This window comes from Coregonus clupeaformis, chromosome 19, assembly GCF_020615455.1.
Source record: "Coregonus clupeaformis isolate EN_2021a chromosome 19, ASM2061545v1, whole genome shotgun sequence".
NCBI lineage: Eukaryota > Metazoa > Chordata > Actinopteri > Salmoniformes > Salmonidae > Coregonus > Coregonus clupeaformis.
This window is the reverse complement of record NC_059210.1, coordinates 9,290,211-9,310,990: the sequence shown is the minus strand read 5'-3', so window position 1 is coordinate 9,310,990 and position 20,780 is coordinate 9,290,211. Positions and strand designations below refer to the sequence as shown.

Below are 20,780 nucleotides of genomic sequence, written 5' to 3'. Positions count from 1 at the left end.
GTGTGTGTGTGTGTGTGGACTATGTATAGCTGTGGAGTGTGTTCAGAAGAGCAGGATTAACATGGATTTGATGACTTAGCAGGCCACAGCTGATTACATCCACTATATACTGTAATAGAACATGGAGCTGATTACATCCACTATATACTGTAATAGTAAATATTCAAAATATAATGTTAGTCTGTTCTACAGTAAATAATCATAGTATAATGTTAGTCTGTTCTACAGTAAATATTCACAATATAATGTTAGTCTATTCTACAGTAAATATTACAATATTATGTTAGTCTATTCTACAGTAAATATTCACAATATAATGTAAGTCTATTCTACAGTAAATATTCACAATATAATGTTAGTCTGTTCTACAGTAAATAATCATAGTATAATGTTAGTCTGTTCTACAGTAAATATTCACAATATAATGTTAGTCTATTCTACAGTAAATATTCACAATATAATGTAAGTCTATTCTACAGTAAATATTCACAATATAATGTTAGTCTAAATCTTTGGAGGGAGTTGAAAGTCCGTGTTGCCCAGCGACAGCCCCAAAACATCACTGCTCTAGAGGAGATCTGCATGGAGGAATGGGCCAAAATACCAGCAACAGTGTGTGAAAACCTCTTGAAGACTTACAGAAAACGTTTGACCTGTGTCATTGCCAACAAAGGGTATACAGTGGGGAAAAAAAGTATTTAGTCAGCCACCAATTGTGCAAGTTCTCCCACTTAAAAAGATGAGAGAGGCCTGTAATTTTCATCATAGGTACACGTCAACTATGACAGACAAAATGAGAAAAAAAAATCCAGAAAATCACATTGTAGGATTTTTTATGAATTTATTTGCAAATTATGGTGGAAAATAAGTATTTGGTCAATAACAAAAGTTTCTCAATACTTTGTTATATACCCTTTGTTGGCAATGACACAGGTCAAACGTTTTCTGTAAGTCTTCACAAGGTTTTCACACACTGTTGCTGGTATTTTGGCCCATTCCTCCATGCAGATCTCCTCTAGAGCAGTGATGTTTTGGGGGCTGTCGCTGGGCAACACGGACTTTCAACTCCCTCCAAAGATTTTCTATGGGGTTGAGATCTGGAGACTGGCTAGGCCACTCCAGGACCTTGAAATGCTTCTTACGAAGCCACTCCTTCGTTGCCCGGGTGGTGTGTTTGGGATCATTGTCATGCTGAAAGACCCAGCCACGTTTCATCTTCAATGCCCTTGCTGATGGAAGGAGGTTTTCACTCAAAATCTCACGATACATGGCCCCATTCATTCTTTCCTTTACACGGATCAGTCGTCCTGGTCCCTTTGCAGAAAAACAGCCCCAAAGCATGATGTTTCCACCCCCATGCTTCACAGTAGGTATGGTGTTCTTTGGATGCAACTCAGAATTCTTTGTCCTCCAAACACGACGAGTTGAGTTTTTACCAAAAAGTTCTATTTTGGTTTCATCTGACCATATGACATTCTCCCAATCCTCTTCTGGATCATCCAAATCCACTCTAGCAAACTTCAGACGGGCCTGGACATGTACTGGTTTAAGCAGGGGGACACGTCTGCCACTGCAGGATTTGAGTCCCTGGCGGCGTAGTGTGTTACTGATGGTAGGCTTTGTTACTTTGGTCCCAGCTCTCTGCAGGTCATTCACTAGGTCCCCCCGTGTGGTTCTGGGATTTTTGCTCACCGTTCTTGTGATCATTTTGACCCCACGGGGTGAGATCTTGCGTGGAGCCCCAGATCGAGGGAGATTATCAGTGGTCTTGTACAGTGGGGAAAAAAAGTATTTAGTCAGCCACCAATTGTGCAAGTTCTCCCACTTAAAATGATGAGAGAGGCCTGTAATTTTCATCATAGGTACACGTCAACTATGACAGACAAATTGAGGGAAAAAAATCCAGAAAATCACATTGTAGGATTTTTAATGAATTTATTTGCAAATTATGGTGGAAAATAAGTATTTGGTCACCTACAAACAAGCAAGATTTCTGGCTCTCACAGACCTGTAACTTCTTCTTTAAGAGGCTCCTCTGTCCTCCACTCGTTACCTGTATTAATGGCACCTGTTTGAACTTGTTATCAGTATAAAAGACACCTGTCCACAACCTCAAACAGTCACACTCCAAACTCCACTATGGCCAAGACCAAAGAGCTGTCAAAGGACACCAGAAACAAAACGGTATACCTGCACCAGGCTGGGAAGACTGAATCTGCAATAGGTAAGCAGCTTGGTTTGAAGAAATCAACTGTGGGAGCAATTATTAGGAAATGGAAGACATACAAGACCACTGATAATCTCCCTCGATCTGGGTCTCCACGCAAGATCTCACCCCGTGGGGTCAAAATGATCACAAGAACGGTGAGCAAAAATCCCAGAACCACACGGGGGGACCTAGTGAATGACCTGCAGAGAGCTGGGACCAAAGTAACAAAGCCTACAATCAGTAACACACTACGCCGCCAGGGACTCAAATCCTGCAGTGCCAGACGTGTCCCCCTGCTTAAGCCAGTACATGTCCAGGCCCGTCTGAAGTTTGCTAGAGTGCATTTGGATGATCCAGAAGAGGATTGGGAGAATGTCATATGGTCAGATGAAACCAAAATAGAACTTTTTGGTAAAAACTCAACTCGTCGTGTTTGGAGGACAAAGAATGCTGAGTTGCATCCGAAGAACACCATACCTACTGTGAAGCATGGGTGTGGAAACATCATGCTTTGGGGCTGTTTTTCTGCAAAGGGACCAGGACGACTGATCTGTGTAAAGGAAAGAATGAATGGGGCCATGTATCATGAGATTTTGAGTGAAAACCTCCTTCCATCAGCAAGGGCATTGAAGATGAAACGTGGCTGGGTCTTTCAGCATGACAATGATCACAAACACACCGCCCGGGCAACGAAGGAGTGGCTTCGTAAGAAGCATTTCAAGGTCCTGGAGTGGCCTAGCCAGTCTCCAGATCTCAACCCCATAGAAAATCTTTGGAGGGAGTTGAAAGTCCGTGTTGCCCAGCGACAGCCCCAAAACATCACTGCTCTAGAGGAGATCTGCATGGAGGAATGGGCCAAAATACCAGCAACAGTGTGTGAAAACCTTGTGAAGACTTACAGAAAACGTTTGACCTGTGTCATTGCCAACAAAGGGTATATAACAAAGTATTGAGAAACTTTTGTTATTGACCAAATACTTATTTTCCACCATCATTTGCAAATAAATTCATTAAAAATCCTACAATGTGACTTTCTGGAAATGTTTTCCTCATTTTGTCTGTCATAGTTGACATGTACCTATGGTGAAAATTACAGGCCTCTCTCATCTTTTTAAGTGGGAGAACTTGCACAATTGGTGGCTGACTAAATACTTTTTTTCCCCACTGTATGTCTTCCATTTTATAATAATTGCTCTCACAGTTGATTTCTTCAAACCAAGCTGCTTACCTATTGCAGATTCAGTCTTCCCAGCCTGGTGCAGGTCTACAATTTTGTTTCTGGTGTCCTTTGACAGCTCTTTGGTCTTGGCCATAGTGGAGTTTGGAGTGTGACTGTTTGAGGTTGTGGATAGGTGTCTTTTATACTGATAACAAGTTCAAACAGGTGCCATTAATACAGGTATCGAGTGGAGGACAGAGGAGCTTCTTAAAGAAGAAGTTACAGGTCTGTGAGAGCCAGAAATCTTGCTTGTTTGTAGGTGACCAAATACTTATTTTCCACCATAATTTGCAAATAAATTCATAAAAAATCCTACAATGTGATTTTCTGGATTTTTTTTCCTCAATTTGTCTGTCATAGTTGACGTGTACCTATGATGAAAATTACAGGCCTCTCTCATCTTTTTAAGTGGGAGAACTTGCACAATTGGTGGCTGACTAAATACATTTTTTCCCCACTGTATAACAAAGTATTGAGAAACTTTTGTTATTGACCAAATACTTATTTTCCACCATACTTTGCAAATAAATTCATAAAAAATCCTACAATGTGATTTTCTGGATTTTTTTCCTCAATTTGTCTGTCATAGTTGACGTGTACCTATGATGAAAATTACAGGCCTCTCTCATCTTTTTAAGTGGGAGAACTTGCACAATTGGTGGCTGACTAAATACTTTTTTCCCCCACTGTACCTGTATGTCAATATTCCCTGTTTGTGCTTATGCAAAGTTCTTATTCTCTCTCTCTCTCTCTCTCTCTCTCTCTCTCTCTCTCTCTCTCTCTCTCTCTCTCTCTCTCTCTCTCTCTCTCTCTCTCTCTCTCTCTCTCTCTCTCTCTCTCTCTCTCTCTCTCTCTCTCTCTCTGTATCTGTATCTCTCTCTCTCTGTATCTCTCTCTCCACAGTGGTGCATTCTCGGAGGTGGTCATGGCCAGGGAGAAGGTCACAGGGAAGATGGTTGCAGTGAAGTGTATCCCTAAGAAAGCACTGAAGGGGAAGGAGACCAGCATCGAGAACGAAATTGCCGTGCTAAGGAAGTAGGTACCAGGGGGCCTGAGGGGGATAGGGGCGGGGGGGGGTAACTCTGCCTCTTGTGGGGAATCATATTGCCCGTGTCTGCAAAGGTTCAAATCCTGTCCTGTTCCGTCCTGTCGCTATGCTCCTTTCCTGTCTCTCGCCATCTGTATCTATCTTGTCAAAAGGAAATATGAAACGTGTAGGTACCATAACACAAAAACACTCCACAATATGGGTCTTACTGTATGAAACCCAACTCTCCAAAAATGACACCACGCCTTTATCAAATATAATCTCTGTGCATCATATGCAGGGTAGATTCTAACCTTGGACATCCCTTCACCTCTACATCTGGCCTACCAGCCCCTGAAAATGTGTGATGCATTGGTCAATACCAATGCAGCACAGTGCTACCTTGTTTTTTTTTTCATATCCAAAGCGTCTTTACAAGTTGAGTCACGTACATGGACTCGGGACTAGAGTGAGTCAAACCAACTTACACGTTCATTCACATACAGTACCGTACTCACCAGCCACTGAAAATGATAGCTTGAAGTGATGCCAATGCCAATTCAGCTAAGTTCTAGTTATGTGTTACACGTTCAGTCATATACAGTACCTACACTCTGTCAGTCAATAGAGAACACATGGCGGGACGGGAGCATGCAGGTGAGGACGGCACTAGTGCTCTCCATCCACCCCCCTCCGAGTTCATGGGTAATTCTCCTGAGAGTCTGGGGTTATGCATCAGGCACTCTTGATGAGAATGCGGTTGCTGTTGGGCGGAGTGAGTTGCTTGGTTACAATTGCCTTCTTTAGATTCTGCTGCCCTCTCGCTTTCTATTTCTCTATTTCTGTCCGTCTCTCTCTTTTCCATCTTGTTTTTCTCGCAGCTTTATCCCACCACCCTGAAGCAGCAACATTGTGTGCAGGTTTCACACACACACACACACACACACACACACACACACACACACACACACACACACACCCCTCCTCCTCCTCCTCCTCCTCCTCCCACTCCTTCACCCGCCTGTCTCTCTAAACAAGGCCCGTCATTAGTTATCTCCTCGTTTCCATGGCGTTTTAGTGTTCACCCACACCCTGTTGCTTGGACACCAGCTTTCTCCCACCTCACTCTTTGTTTCAAGCGTCTTCTTCAGGGTTGTGTTCATTAAAGCATACTGTAGCAAAAATGATTTGCAACGGAAAACCCACTGAAATCCATTGTTTCTTATTGGACAAGTTCAAGTAGTACCTCCCTGTTTCCTTCCATTTTGGACCGTTTTCTTCTGTTTTGTGCCTAATGAACAGGAACCCTTGTGCTTGTTGTCCTGGTTAATCATGACAGGGCTACCATTACACTGTATGAGTCACTCACTGATGATTAGTATGAAGGCTGAGGGGGTTTCTTCGGCTGCCTATGGCCGTAGGGAATAGGGTGCCAACTAACAATGACTCATAATTCATTCCTTCTGGGAGTGCAATAAAGTCCAAAAGTTATGGTCATAGTTAGAAAGCTGGCTGTCAGAAGTTTTACAATGTAAGTTTACTTTTAATCCGTCTATCTGCATATTCCAAGACATGGCATATGAGGGTGCAGTGAGATATCCAATATTATTTTTGTCACTTATATTGAAGAAGCTGTTACTTAAATACTGGAAGTCAAATGATACTCCAACGTTAAGAGAATGGAAGAATCAAATGCTTTATTATTGAAATATTGAAAAAAGACAAACAGACAAGCAACATAACACAATCTGAAGTCATATGGGGCAGAGTCCTACAAGCATTAGAAACAACATTGGGTGTGGATACAGTGGGAACATGTGGGTCTGAGGGTTCAACAGGTTCAATGTCTGCCCTGTCTTCACACACATCTACTCACAATCACTTTGTAACACACACACACACACACACACACAATTAATGAACTCACACACAACCACACACTCACTCACTTTGTATCACACACACACACACAGACACACACACACACACACACACATACACTTAATTAATTAACACACACACATTGTAATGAACAAAGCCATTTTGTGAGGAAATTGTGCTTTGTTGTGCTGGGCATTAATAGTGGTTAATAGTGAGTGAATTGAATCCACTGTTTTCTTCTCTCTTCAGGATAAAACATGAGAACATTGTGGCTTTGGAGGACATCTATGAGAGCCCCAACCACCTATACCTCATCATGCAGTTGTGAGTAGTACCTTCACCTGTCTGTCTGTCTGTCTCTCTCTCTTTCTGTCTGTCTGTCTGTCTGTCTGTCTGTCTGTCGCTCTCTCGCGCTGTCTGTCTGTCTGTCGCTCTCTCGCACTGTCTGTCTGTCTGTCTGTCGCTCTCTTGCGCTGTCTGTCTGTCTGTTGCTCTCTCGCGCTGTCTGTCTGTCTGTCTGTCGCTCTCTCGCGCTGTCTGTCTGTCGCGCTCTCTGTCTGTCTGTCTGTCTCACTCTGTCTGTCTGTCTGTCTGTCGCTCTCTCGCGCTGTCTGTCTGTCTGTCTGTCTGTCTCTCTCGCTCTCTCGCGCTCTCTGTCTGTCTGTCTGTCTGTCTGTCTCTCTCGCTCTCTCGCGCTCTCTGTCTGTCTGTGTGTGTGTGTTTGTCATATTTATTTAAGAGGTGCCAGGACTCAAGCAGTAGTAAATAAGAGTTGCCGGTACTCTGTATCAGTGTGTACACTGGAGCAATTCAGTCACTGTGATAATGTATCATGTTTTGTTGCTGTAAGAGTTCATACGACCATGAGGTCCATTTGACCTTGGCTATACGCAAGCAACCCGTATGGATGTAAGCATTTGCCAAGAATTGCTTCTATGCTTCCTTTATGTACCATTGTTGCTGTAACACTGCAGCAAACACAGCGAAAGACGAATTAAGAAGGACTCTAGGGCCGGTTTCTCAGACATAGATTTAGCCTAGTCCCTTGACTAAAAAGCATGCTCAATGGAGAATGTCAATTGAAATAGCCTATTAATCCAGGAACCAGACCTAAGTGAGGGTTAATTCAGTCCTCTCTCTCCTCAGAGTGAGCTGTCATACGCATCCAATAAATAGGTCTGCGCCGCACCACTCGTAGTGATTCAGGGCTCCATCCCAAATCTCCCCATTGCCCCCCAGCCAAATTAGACTACTCTTTATATTTACATTTTAGTCATTTAGCAGACGCTCTTATCCAGAGCGACTTACAGTTAGTGAATACATATATTTTTTTTATACTGGTCCCCCGTGGGAATCGAACCCACAACCCTGGCGTTGCAAACGCCATGCTCTATCAACTGAGCTACATCGCCGGCCATTCCCTCCCCTACCCTGGACAATGCTAGGCCAATTGTGCGCTGCCCATGAGTCTCCCGGTCGCGGCCGGCTGCGACAGAGCCTGGATTCGAACCAGGATCTCTAGTGGCACAGCTAGCACTGCAATGCAGTGCCTTAGACCACTGCGCCACTCAGGAGAGTATGTGTATATTCTTTATATGTGTATATTACACATGATGTTGAGGTAAAAATCGGAGAATAATGCTTGTATGGATGTCAACTCCAATACATGTTCATGTCATCATCACCAATCAACTGCATTACAATAAAAAAAAAAAAAACTTTGACTACCACCACCGATTTCTGTATGCTAGCTATGCTACCAGCTTACACAAACGGGAGTTAGCATTTTGCAGTCACTTTTTCTAAACCTGAAAAGGGACAACTTCAAAATGTTATGAGGTGAAAACAGCCAAATATATCCAAATCGGATTTTAGTAACCACATTGTGGGCCTGTTATAATACATAAATCATGACGGATTTGACAAATATCCACTTTGTTTGTTAGTTCAGATTTGTTGAATGTCTGCTAATCCAGCATCCCTCTGTCCCCCACGGTCTGCATTCCATTGACCTCTTTACTGCATCTATCCCCATTAGATCCCCGATCTCTTTCCAGGAGTTTTAGTGTCTTTGAAATCCCTACATGAGGTATCATAAATATTTTTTTATTTGTGAATTTGTTCTGATAGCCTCTCGTCTCAAGTTCTCCATGTTTGTTGTCAAGGAAGTTGTCAAGGAAGTGAGTTTGTGTTTATACAGGATGTATCGCCTCCACCTACCGTCAACCAATCATGTGAATGCGGAGCTATACAGAGCTATGCAGAGCCCTCCGCATTGTACACATTTTTGGGAGGCGCACATCATCGCCGTACAGAGCTTGTTTTGGTCTCTGCAATCCTCCTGAGGCTACGCAAGTCGTTCTCCCCTGGTTGGACTGCATCATAAAGAAAGGTTAGGGTTAGGGTTGAACCGGGATGTGGACATGAAGCTAGGGTTAGGGTTGAGGCTAGTCTAGGGTTAGGGTTTAGGGTTTTGTTTTAGGGTTAGAGTTGAAGTGGGATGTGGACATGAAGCTAGGGTTAGTGTTGTGGCTGAGGCTAGGGTTAGGGTCAGGGTTAGGGTTAGGGTTAGGGTTAGGGTTAGGGTTAGGGTTGGTTTAGGTTGATTCAGTTATTGTGTCTCTGTCTCAGGGTGTCTGGTGGTGAGTTGTTTGACCGCATCGTAGAGAAGGGCTTCTACACAGAGATGGACGCCAGCAGACTCATTAAACAGGTGCTGGATGCTGTCAACTACCTCCACGCCATGGGCATTGTACACAGAGACCTCAAGGTATGGACACGCACGCACGCACACACAATCTCTCACTCTCTCTCTCTCTCTCTCTCTGTCTCTCTCTCTCTCTCTCTGTCTCTCTCTCTCTCTCTCTGTCTCTCTGTCTCTCTCTCTATGTCTCTCTCTCTCTGTCTCTCTCTCTCGCTCTCTCTCTCTCTCTCTCTCTCTCTCTCTCTCTCTCTCTCTCTCTCTCTCTCTCTCTCTCTCTCTCTCTCTCTCTCTCTCTCTCTCTCTCTCTCTCTCTCTCTCTCTCTCTCTCTCTGTCTCTCTCTCTCTGTCTCTCTCTCTCTCTCTCTCTCTCTCTCTCTCTCTCTCTCTCTCTCTCTGTCTCTCTCTCTCTCTCTCTCTCTCTCTCTCTCTCTCTCTCTCTCTCTCTCTCTCTCTCTCTCTCTCTCTCTCTCTCTCTCTCTCTCTCTCTCTCTCTCTCTCTCTCTTTCACAAACAGGAATACTCATAAAGCGTTTAATGATATTTTTTCCCACTGTACATGTGTTGTTGATGTGTCCTTCCTCTGTCAGCCAGAGAACCTTCTCTACTACAACCCCCATGATGAGGCTAAGATCATGATCAGTGACTTTGGTCTGTCTAAGATGGAGGGGACAGGAGACGTGATGGCTACAGCCTGTGGGACACCAGGATATGTGGGTGAGGAGGCTCTCTCTGGGCTCTCTGGTTACAAGGGCGTAACTTTGTGTTGCATATTGTGGGGTCAGGGGTCAACGGGTTCTGGGGTCAACACTTTTCTAGGGGGGTCCGGGGGCATTAGCTAGATCAGTGCTTCCCAAAGGGGGCCATGACCTTTTCAGTCATGGCCCCCTTTCATCATGGGAGAACATCCTATGCCCCCCCCACGCCTTCCCCAATTGAAGAACTGCTACTATTGTTAAACAAAAATATGGTATAGGAATACATTTTACTCATCAAGAAGCAGTCCATACAAACACCAGCACCTGGATTTCCTTCCATATTGAAATCAAAATTAATAAATGAGAAATAAACCAGCTTACTGCTGTGCAATGGCACATGCATCTCAATCAATAAAGCAAATGTATTTTGTAGATTTTCTCAATTGAAATAAAATATAAAGGTGGTTCTGGAAGTATTCTTAGGGTGATTTATTAGGTTGCATAAACATGATGAGTGCTTTCCCCCCACAATTTTGGCCTTCAAATGTGTTTTCTAAACATACATAAGGAGGATAGGTTGCTGCTGCTAGCCAGGCAGGCTGCCTCTGACTGGGGAGAGAAACAGGCTTACTTGAGCCAGCTGCAGTTAGTTTCAGAATGGGAGGCAAGGAATAAGTTAGTCCTAAATATTTTAAAAACTAAAAGCATTTTATTTGGGACAAATCATTCACTAAACCCTAAACCTCAACTGAATCTTGTAATAAATAATGTGGAAATTTAGTAAGTTGAGGTGACTGAACTGCTTGGAGTAACCCTGGATTGTAAACTGTCATGGTCAAAACATATTGATACAACAGTAGCTAAGATGGGGAGAAGTATGTCCATAATAAAGCGCAGCTCTACCTTCTTAACAGCACTATCAACAAGGCAGGTCCTACAGGCTCTAGTTTTGTCGCACCTGGACTACTGTTCAGTCGTGTGGTCAGGTGCCACAAAGAGGGACTTAGGAAAATTACAATTGGCTCAGCACAGGGCAGCAAGGCTGGCTCTTGGATGTACACAGAGAGCTAACATTAATAATATGCATGTCAATCTCTCCTGGCTCAAAGTGGAGGAGAGATTGACTTCATCACTGCTTGTATTTGTGAGAGGTATTGACATGTTGAAAGCACCGAGCTGTCTGTTTAAATGACTAGCACACAGCTCAGACACCCATGCATACCCCACAAGACATGCCACCAGAGGTCTCTTCACAGTCCCCAAGTCCAGAACAGACAATGGGAGGCGCACAGTACTACATAGAGCCATGACTACATGGAACTCTATTCCACATCAGGTAACTGATGCAAGCAGTAGAATCAGATTTAAAAAACAGATAGAAATGCACCTTATGGAACATCGGGACTGTGAAGCAACACAAACATAGGCACAGACACATGCATACACACACATGATAACATACACACTATACACATACGTACACATGGATTTTGTGTTGTAGATATGTGGTAGTGGAGTAGGGGCCTGAGGGCACACACTTAGTGTGTTGTGAAATCTGTAATGAATGTATTGTAACGTTTTTACAATTGTATAACTGCCTTAATTTTGCCGGACCCCAGGAAGAGTAGCTGATGCCTTGGCAGGAACTAATGGGGATCCATAATAAACCCCAGGAAGAGTAGCTGCTGCCTTGGCAGGAACTAATGGGGATCCATAATAAATCCCAGGAAGAGTAGCTGCTGCCTTGGCAGGAGCTAATGGGGATCCATAATAAATCCCAGGAAGAGTAGCTGATGCCTTGGCAGGAGCTAATGGGGAGCCATAATAAATACAAATACTGACTGAGGTTCAGAGAAACAACCCTTCTCTAATTATGTAGCCTACTAGAAACTAGTTGTTTCAAAGTTTATAACCGTTATCAATTATCACTCGTTTTGAGAAATGGCGTTCACACGTGAGATGAACATCTCACTTCGCAATAAAAACTTTCTCCATTAGAAAAATATCATTTTCTATATAATTCTTATTTGTATTTTTGAATTGACCATGTTAAATGTGACTACTTCTTTATATGTTACAAGCACACAGGATGAAGGGTTTGTTAAGAAGAGAGAGGAGAGAGAGAGAGAGAGAGAGAGAGAGAGAGAGAGAGAGAGAGAGGAGAGAGAGGAGAGAGAGAGAGAGAGAGAGAGAGAGAGAGAGAGAGAGAGAGAGAGAGAGAGAGAGAGAGAGAGAGAGAGAGACAGAGAGACAGAGAGACAGAGAGACAGAGAGAGAGAGAGAGAGAAGCAATTGCTCCGTTCTCCTTACAAGCCTTGCACAACTTTTTTCCCTTCACAAACCATGACCGCTGAGGACTGGGCCAAACCAAAAGCATAATTGGCAGCGGGGGGGGGGGCCCAAACATAAAATAAGGAATTGGGTAGTACTGTGTAGTGTAAAGCCACAGAAAGCCAGTATCTATGGAGTGAAAATAATTTCAGATCCATCAAATTCATCATGGTATATTATTGGGGTGGTTATGACCCCCCTTATCCACCCCGCAAGTTACGTGCCTGTCTGCTTGCGTCCCAATTCCTCCCAGTGTACTCCTTTTGCACTCCTCCCCATGCATTTAGAAGCTCTGGATTGGTGTAAGACATGCAATGGGCTAGAGAGAGTTTCCACCATATTTCTTACAACTGTCCTTCCCTCTTAAATCCATGAAGGGAAGTGAACAAGTGCACCCTACTTAGAGCAGAAGGGTACAAAATGTGGACACGAAATCTGTTTCGTTAGACAGACAGGAAGACGAACAGCTATGACGTCAGGAGGTCTGCAGTGGTAGTAACCCAACATTGACCTCATCTAATCCTATCTCTTTACCTCTGGCTAACCTAAACTTATTTGACCTAATTTAACCTCAAGAAACATCACCCAAACAATGTTCTGTCTCAGCCTCACTCTCTACCTTATGATGTTCTCCACAGCCCCAGAGGTTCTGGCTCAGAAGCCCTACAGCAAAGCAGTGGACTGCTGGTCTATCGGAGTCATCGCTTACATTCTGTAAGTATCTTATGCTGTAATGTGTAGGGTGTCCAATAAAAAAACACATATTTTGATGGGTCAATGGGTCAAATAATATGTTAATTGTTGGTGATGTGGACACCAAGGAACTTGAAGCTCTCAACCTGTTCCACTACAGCCCTGTCGATGAGAATGGGGGCATGCTCAGTCCTCTTTTTTTTCCTGTAGTCCACAATCATCTCCTTTGTCTTGGTCACGTTGAGGGAGAGGTTGTTATCCTGGCACCACACGGCCAGGTCTCTGACCTCCTCCCTATAGGCTGTCTCATCGTTGTCGGTGATCAGGCCTACCACTGTTGTGTCGTCGGAAAACTTAATGATGGTGTTGGTATCGTGCCTGGCCATGCAGTCATGGGTGAACAGGGAGTACAGGAGGGGGCTGAGCACGCACCCCTGAGGAGCCCCCGTGTTGAGGATCAGTGTGGCAGATGTGTTGTTACCTACCCTTACCACCTGGGGGTGGCCCATCAGGAAGTCCAGGATCCAGTTGCAGAGGGAGGTGTTTAGTCACAGGATCCTTAGCTTAGTGATGAGCTTTGAGGGCACTATGGTGTTGAATGCTGAGCTGTAGTCAATGAATAGCATTCTCACGTAGGTGTTCCTCTTGTCCAGGTGGGAAAGGGCAGTGTGGAGTGCAATAGAGATTGCATCAACTGTGGATCTGTTGGGGCGGTATGCAAATTGGAGTGGGTCTAGGGTTTCTGGGATAATGGTGTTGATGTGAGCCATGACCAGCCTTTCAAAGCACTTCATGGCTACAGACGTCAGTGCTACGGGCCGGTAGTCATTTAGGCAGGTTATCTTAGTGTCCTTGGGCATGGGGACTATGGTGGTCTGCTTGAAACATGTTGGTATTACAGACTCAGTCAGGGACATGTTGAAAATGTCAGTGAAGACACTTGCCAGTTGAATCATCTCCATGTAACAAGTGTTGTGACCAGAAGATGTGCCAAAGACATAACAACCAGAGAATGAGATAAGGCAATTTAAAATAGATCAAGTTTTCTATCCAAATAAGGAATAATTTGGGACATTTAGGGTTTCGCATGGAATTCTACTTGAAGTGATGGCACTAACATAAAGCATCCATATGGTTGTGTAATTAATGATCTGTCCCCTAGGTTGTGTGGATACCCTCCGTTCTATGATGAAAATGACTCCAAGCTCTTTGAGCAGATACTCAAGGCCGACTATGAGTTTGATGCACCGTATTGGGATGATATATCTGATTCAGGTGAGCTGTGTGTGTGTGTGTGCGTGTGCGTATCTGTGTGTGTGTGTGTGTGTGTGTGTGTGTGTGTGTGTGTGTGTGTGTGTATGTCTGGGCGTGTATATGGGTCTTTATATAAACTAGGGAACCAGTGAGGGTATCCTACACAGGACAACTTGTCCTGTTATAGCTGCTGATAAGTCATTGGTAATAATCTGCAAATGTTTTTCATGTCATTACATTAAGATATAAGGGGGGTATCATAGCTATATTCAATACAATTCACGAGTTGATTTAAAACCTGTTTAACCTGGTTGGTTGGTGTCTTGAATGATTTGTCCAAAATCGTGTGACATAAAACATAACTTTTCTGTCCTTGTATTTATGGCTGTGTAAGTTATCGTTATATAATATATTAAACAATAATCAGTTAAATTAGAACTTGAATCCTGTAAGAATCCTGGATATAGCTGTCGGACAGTTTTTTGTATAGCACCCTGGACCCTCAGACGTAACACAGTAAACGTAAAGCTGTAACACTGTAATTAGTATGATATGTTACGTTTCGTATGGTATGTATTAATTTGTGGATGTCCATCATCCATTTCTTATGATATGTTATGAATTACAATTTGTATGATATGTTACGAATTTGCAAAACGTACAGTAGGATCGATATGTTACGAATTCTAGGTGGTTCTATCTAAGTGGTTAGGTGGCTAACGCTAATGTTAGCTAGGTGGCTAACATTAGCTAGGCTAGGGGTTAAGGTTAGGGTTAAGGTTAGGGTTATTAGTTGAGTTAAAGGATTAGGGGAAAGGTTAGTTAACATGCTAAGTAGTTGCAAAGTTGCTAATTAGCTAAAACGTTTTCATGGGCACATACAATAATTATGCATAATACTTGTTGATGCGCATTTGGTGTTGAGCTGTTTGATTACGTCATGATATGTTCATACATCATCTGATCCAGGAAGGAATTTTCTGAATGACAGTCAAGTGACTAACAACTGTTGTGATAGTGCATGTGAAGCTGTAAAACCAGATACTTTTAGACTTTTACTCAAGTAGTATTTTACTGGGTGACTTTCAATTTTACTTTTTTTTTTACTTTTTTTTACTTTTTACTTGAGTCAAGTATGACATTTTGAGTACTTTTTCCACCACTGGCTATTCATGTCTTTATTATGTGTACCTGTATTGGCCATATAAGCTACAGGGTTCGATATTAGGCCCTGTATGTACAATTAGATACATTATTTAATAAATGAACATTACAATTAAGTGCTTGAAAAAGTCCCTGAAAGTCCTTGAATTTGACTTGCCAATATCTGTATGAACCCTGCTTAAAGGATGTATAGTCCTAGACCTATGTTGTTGTATAGGTGGAGTTATGGCAGTTTGCATATATTCACTTTTATTCCTCTAAATACACGTTGAACTGCATAAAAAACATTTGTATTGTTGTTTCAAACCATTTTAAAATGTTGATCCCAGTGCCTCATTACTTATAGAAAGACCCAAATGTACAGTGTGTGTGTGTGTGTGTGTGTGTGTGTGTGTGTGTGTGTATCCAATTGTTTGTATGTATTGCTATCTTGAATGAATGGAACATGGTGTACAGGCCCATGAGTGAGATTTTGTGTCTTCCTCTGTTCCACATACAGCCAAAGAGTTCATCAGTTCTCTGATGGAGAAGGATCCAGAGAAGAGATTCAGCTGTGACCAGGCTCTAGCCCACCCCTGGTGAGTGTCTATCTACCACCATACCCCACCATACCATACCACACCATACCCCACCATACCATACCCCACCATACCATACCATACCATACCACACCATACCATACCCCACCATACCATACCCCACCATACCCCACCATACCATACCCCACCATACCATACCATACCATACCACACCATACCATACCCCACCATACCATACCCCACCATACCCCACCATACCATACCCCACCATACCCCACCATACCCCACCATACCATACCCCACCATACCATACCCCACCATACCCCACCATACCATACCCCACCATACCATACCATACCATACCACACCATACCATACCCCACCATACCATACCCCACCATACCCCACCATACCCCACCATACCATACCCCACCATACCCCACCATACCATACCCCACCATACCCCACCATACCATACCCCACCATACCCCACCATACCATACCACACCATACCCCACCATACCATACCCCACCATACCATACCACACCATACCACACCATACCATACCCCACCATACCCCACCATACCATACCCCACCATACCATACCATACCCCACCATACCATACCACACCATACCACACCATACCACACCATACCATACCATACCCCACCATACCATACCCCACCATACCATACCATACCACACCATACCATACCCCACCATACCATACCACACCATACCACACCATACCACACCATACCACACCATACAATACCACACCATACCATACCATACCATACCCCACCATACCATACCACACCATACCATACCACACCATACCCCACCATACCACACCATACCCCACCATACCATACCACACCATACCATACCCCGCCACACCACAACATACCCCACTACACCACACCATACCCCACCACACCATACCCCACCATAACACACCATACCATACCCCACCACACCATACCCCACCACACCATACCCCACCACGCCCCACCACACCATACCCCACCACACCATACCCCACCACGCCCCACCACACCATACCACACCACACCATACCCCGCCACACCACACCATACCCCACCCCACCACACCATACCCCACCACACCACACCCCATCATACAGGCTCTAGCCCACCCCTGGTGAGTGAATGCACCATCATACAGCTGCTGGTCCAAATTCACTCCATACCCGTTCCCCTCGACCCTAACTGTTTGCAGATTTGAAGAGTCTGGGTTGGTAGAGTCCTTTTAGTGATGAAGCCTCCACCATATCTCTTCCACCTTACAGATCTGCAAACATCAGAGGGTTAGGAACAATGGGAAGGGGTAGGGAGTGGATTGGGACCACACAATCAGAGAGAACCACGCACCGTGCTGAAAGCTGACATGAATATGTCTGGTGTTGTGGAGCGCGGTACACCATGACTTCCTCCCCGCCCGCCTCCTAAAATATCTGCTCCACTGGTCTGACAGGGGGAGAGAGAAAGACAGAGAGAGAGAGGGGAGATGGAGAAAGACTGTGAGAAGGAGAGAGACAGAGAAAGAGAGAAAAAGAGGGAGAGCGAGAGAGAGAGCAAGAGAGAGAGAGACACATTTGCAGAATAAATGGGTGCCAATTAGCAGGCTGCTTCCTGAAGGATGCTTGGAGAATGCCGAGGCAGTGGCTACATTTCAAATGGCACCCTATTCCCTGTAAAGGCCCTATGGGCCCTGGTCAAAGTATTGCACTATATAGGGAATAGGGTGCCATTTGGGACGCAGCCTAATGAACCATTAGCATGTCTCTCCCTGGCCAGACCTAATGCTACTGTCTGGGGTCTGGGAATCTATTCAATGGTCATCAAGTGGTGGGGCTGCCATTTAGCTGCACAACGAATCCCTGATTGTAGCTTTAATGACAGAGACAATATGTGTGTGGTTGGCGAATGGAGAATATGAATAGGACTGTTAGGCATCTAATCGTTGGCCTGTTGCGTCTTGGCCCTGTTATGTCTTGCTGTTACGTCTTGGGCAGGTGGTTTGATAGAGTTTAAATAGACTCACAATGGGTTGGTTGTAACAGGTGTGTATTATGGAATGTGAGTCATCCAGTAGCTCAGAGCTGGTGCTTGATAGATACCCAGGCCAGGAACTGACCACTAACTGTGTCAAAAGAAAACAATCATCTACTTGTTCTTTATCGTGTGTCTTTGTATCTCAGGATTGCTGGGGACACGGCTCTCTGCAAGAACATCCATGAATCAGTCAGTCGGCAGATGAGGAAAAACTTTGCCAAAAGCAAATGGAGGGTAGGTTCTCTCCATACAATGTTTTGTTTTTGTGTATGTTTACTGTATTTTTCAACCTTCTCTATTTGCATATGCCAACCCTCTCTCTTTCTCTCTCTCTCTCTCGCGCTCTCCCTTCCTCCTCTCCCTCCCTCCCTCCCTCCCTCCCTGCCTCCTCTCCCTCTCTCCTTCTCTCTCTCCGTCTCCTCCACAGCAAGCGTTTAACGCCACAGCAGTGATCCGTCATATGAGGCGTCTCCAGTTGGGCAGTAGTCTGGGAAGCAGTATGAGTATGGATCAACCGGGACATAAGTCTATGCCAGCCAAGAGCATGTCTGTAGACTGTGCCCCCCTCTCACACAAAGACGGTGAGTGAATGATGCCTTTACTTTATGATGTGGGGAGCAGGCCGTGTCAAGTTGGCTCTGTTGGGGTCTGTTAAAGGGATTTGTACCGTCATTGATAGGTTTCCCACTAATGCTTTAGTGATTGTGCTCTTCTAGTCATTGAGGTTATCGTCTCTCCTTCTCCCCTCAGGTCGTCCACAACCTCTGTCCACTCTGCCTCCTCTGCCCCCCTCCCCTGCAGCCTGCAGCGCCCCCATTAGCATCGGAGTGGAACCACAAGTAGAACCACAGGTGGTGGCCCCAGCGGCAGCGGTGGAGACGCCCCGGCCACGCCCCTCCACAGTCACCACCATCCACACGGGGACTAAATGACATCAGGTTCCACGGGAGGTCAGCTGGGAGACCACAGAGCTTTGAGTCGGGATTCCATGATTCCAATTCCGCCCCTCAGAATTCCACAATTCGTCTCTCCTAGTCTGCCCGTCCCGACCATTCCCAGCTGCTGGGATTGAGAACTTGAGGAGCTCTTCAAGGCTCCATTTACCATGGATCAGCACTGACTGCAGTCTCAGTGCAGCACTCTGATGTCCGTTCCCACCACAGGAGGTGTATTCAGTGATGTGAAGTAGAATGACGAGAGCTGACAGGATTTCCTATTCTATCTAACATATCTGTTCTACATCATACATTCCTATCTGAACATTCTGCCTGCTAACGGGCGCATTTGTTATTGTTTTTGTTTTGAGGAAATGAGCATCCGGCATCGTAGTAAAGAAAAAATCGTAGTACATACTCTGCTGTTCTATTGCACGCGCAATGATGTCAGAGGGCGAAAAAAAACTGTGTTGGTTGTTTGAAGTAACGTCTTTGTTGTTGTAATATCGCAGTTTCACAGCTATGGATTGCAGCTTTAAGATCCTATTCAATCTCTTTAAAATATGGTACTGTAAAATTAAAATGAACACTGGCACCTGAAATCTTTGTCATAGCACTTCAAGCACTGCCATGTTGTAAGACTGTCCACCGGATGACAAGAAGAAGACGTGTTTGTATGGTGGTGTTATGATGCCACACTATGGGAACTCACAATGTGTTTTATTATTATTCTCAGTGATTGAGACTGCTGTAACTCTGTGAGACTGTGAGTGTCGGGCACAGAACCCCCTTTATGCCTTGTGTTTAACATCGCATATGGAAACCGTTGAGTGGAGTTAGCATTTCATGCAACTGAAACAGAGCATTCAAGGCTAAAATAGTAATTCCATATTATTCTCAATCATATTTCTAATTGTTTTAACAGCTTAACTTTTTTTTGCTGCAGTTGTTGTTGAGACAACTGACTAAATCAGTTTTGATATACTGTTGTGACAGTTATGACTTGATTGTACACTTTTCCTAATGGAAAGGTATGAATTATTTATTTTCTTATATTTAATGACATCTGTAAGAACATTACTTACAAATACGTGTGCTTGTGTTTCTAGACTTTTATGTTGAAATGGAAACAGATGTTATGTTGATAGATAAAGGTATAGTTATTACTTTGTCGTTAGTCTTTTATTTTGACGGATGTTTAGGAATTAACTGCGATGTAACTGCGGAGCCATCCTTAGCATAAGGATACAGTGTATGAACACAACTTTGTGACCAGTTCTCAGGGAAATTCTTAGAGGAAAATTTGAGGAAAATGAAACCCCAGTTATGGTGATGATGCTAATGTAGAAGTTTGATGATGATGAAGATGTTGATGATGATACATGTATTGACTAAAGCACATGTTCCGTGTTCGTACGTTGCCATCAGGACAGTTCGGCTCATAGCCTTGTGAGGACAGTTTGCTAGATCCCATAGTTGGGGGTTTGTTTTAGATTTGTATAATACAAGGCTAAAAATGAAAGAAGGCATATGATAACAATTACCACTGTACTATAGTTTCATTTAAACACTGAAAATGGCAAACTAAGAAATAAAGATTGAAGTAATTTGATGATCATTGCTCCGTTGCAGAATACTTTCTTAGAAAGCTTGTAGCATATAGTGTACTTTAGTTAGCCGTGCTCCCCCTCCTCAGGCGCTGGCTGTTCCCAGAACGGTGCTGCTCCCCCTCCTCAGGCGCTGGCTGTTCCCAGAACGGTGCTGCTGTGCTCCCCCTAATCAGGCGCTGGCTGTTCCCAGAACGGTGCTGCTCCCCCTCCTCAGGCGCTGGCTGTTCCCAGAACGGGGCTGCTCCCCCTCCTCAGGCGCTGGCTGTTCCCAGAACGGGGCTGCTCCCCCTCCTCAGGCGCTGGCTGTTCCCAGAACGGGGCTACTCCCCCTCCTCAGGCGCTGGCTGTTCCCAGAACGGGGCTGCTCCCCCTTCTCAGGCGCTGGCTGTTCCCAGAACGGTGCTGCTGTGCTCCCCCTCCTCAGGCGCTGGCTGTTCC

The 20,780-nt window shown here is 44.4% G+C and overlaps 1 protein-coding gene across 1 annotated transcript in view; it reads left to right on the top strand.

The window, feature by feature from the left end:
- The window catches only part of LOC121531606 (calcium/calmodulin-dependent protein kinase type 1D), an 88,869-nt gene extending 68,522 nt beyond the window's left edge, over window positions 1–20,347 (top strand). The window contains exons 2-11 of the mRNA XM_041836902.2: window positions 4,332–4,463; window positions 6,586–6,660; window positions 8,968–9,106; window positions 9,628–9,754; window positions 12,705–12,780; window positions 13,922–14,034; window positions 15,677–15,755; window positions 17,944–18,031; window positions 18,225–18,378; window positions 18,548–20,347. Of these exons, the coding sequence (XP_041692836.2) occupies window positions 4,332–4,463; window positions 6,586–6,660; window positions 8,968–9,106; window positions 9,628–9,754; window positions 12,705–12,780; window positions 13,922–14,034; window positions 15,677–15,755; window positions 17,944–18,031; window positions 18,225–18,378; window positions 18,548–18,729 (1,165 nt within the window). The 3' untranslated portion in view covers window positions 18,730–20,347. The remainder of the gene's footprint in view (window positions 1–4,331; window positions 4,464–6,585; window positions 6,661–8,967; window positions 9,107–9,627; window positions 9,755–12,704; window positions 12,781–13,921; window positions 14,035–15,676; window positions 15,756–17,943; window positions 18,032–18,224; window positions 18,379–18,547) is intronic.
- The last annotated feature ends 433 nt before the right edge of the window (window positions 20,348–20,780 follow it).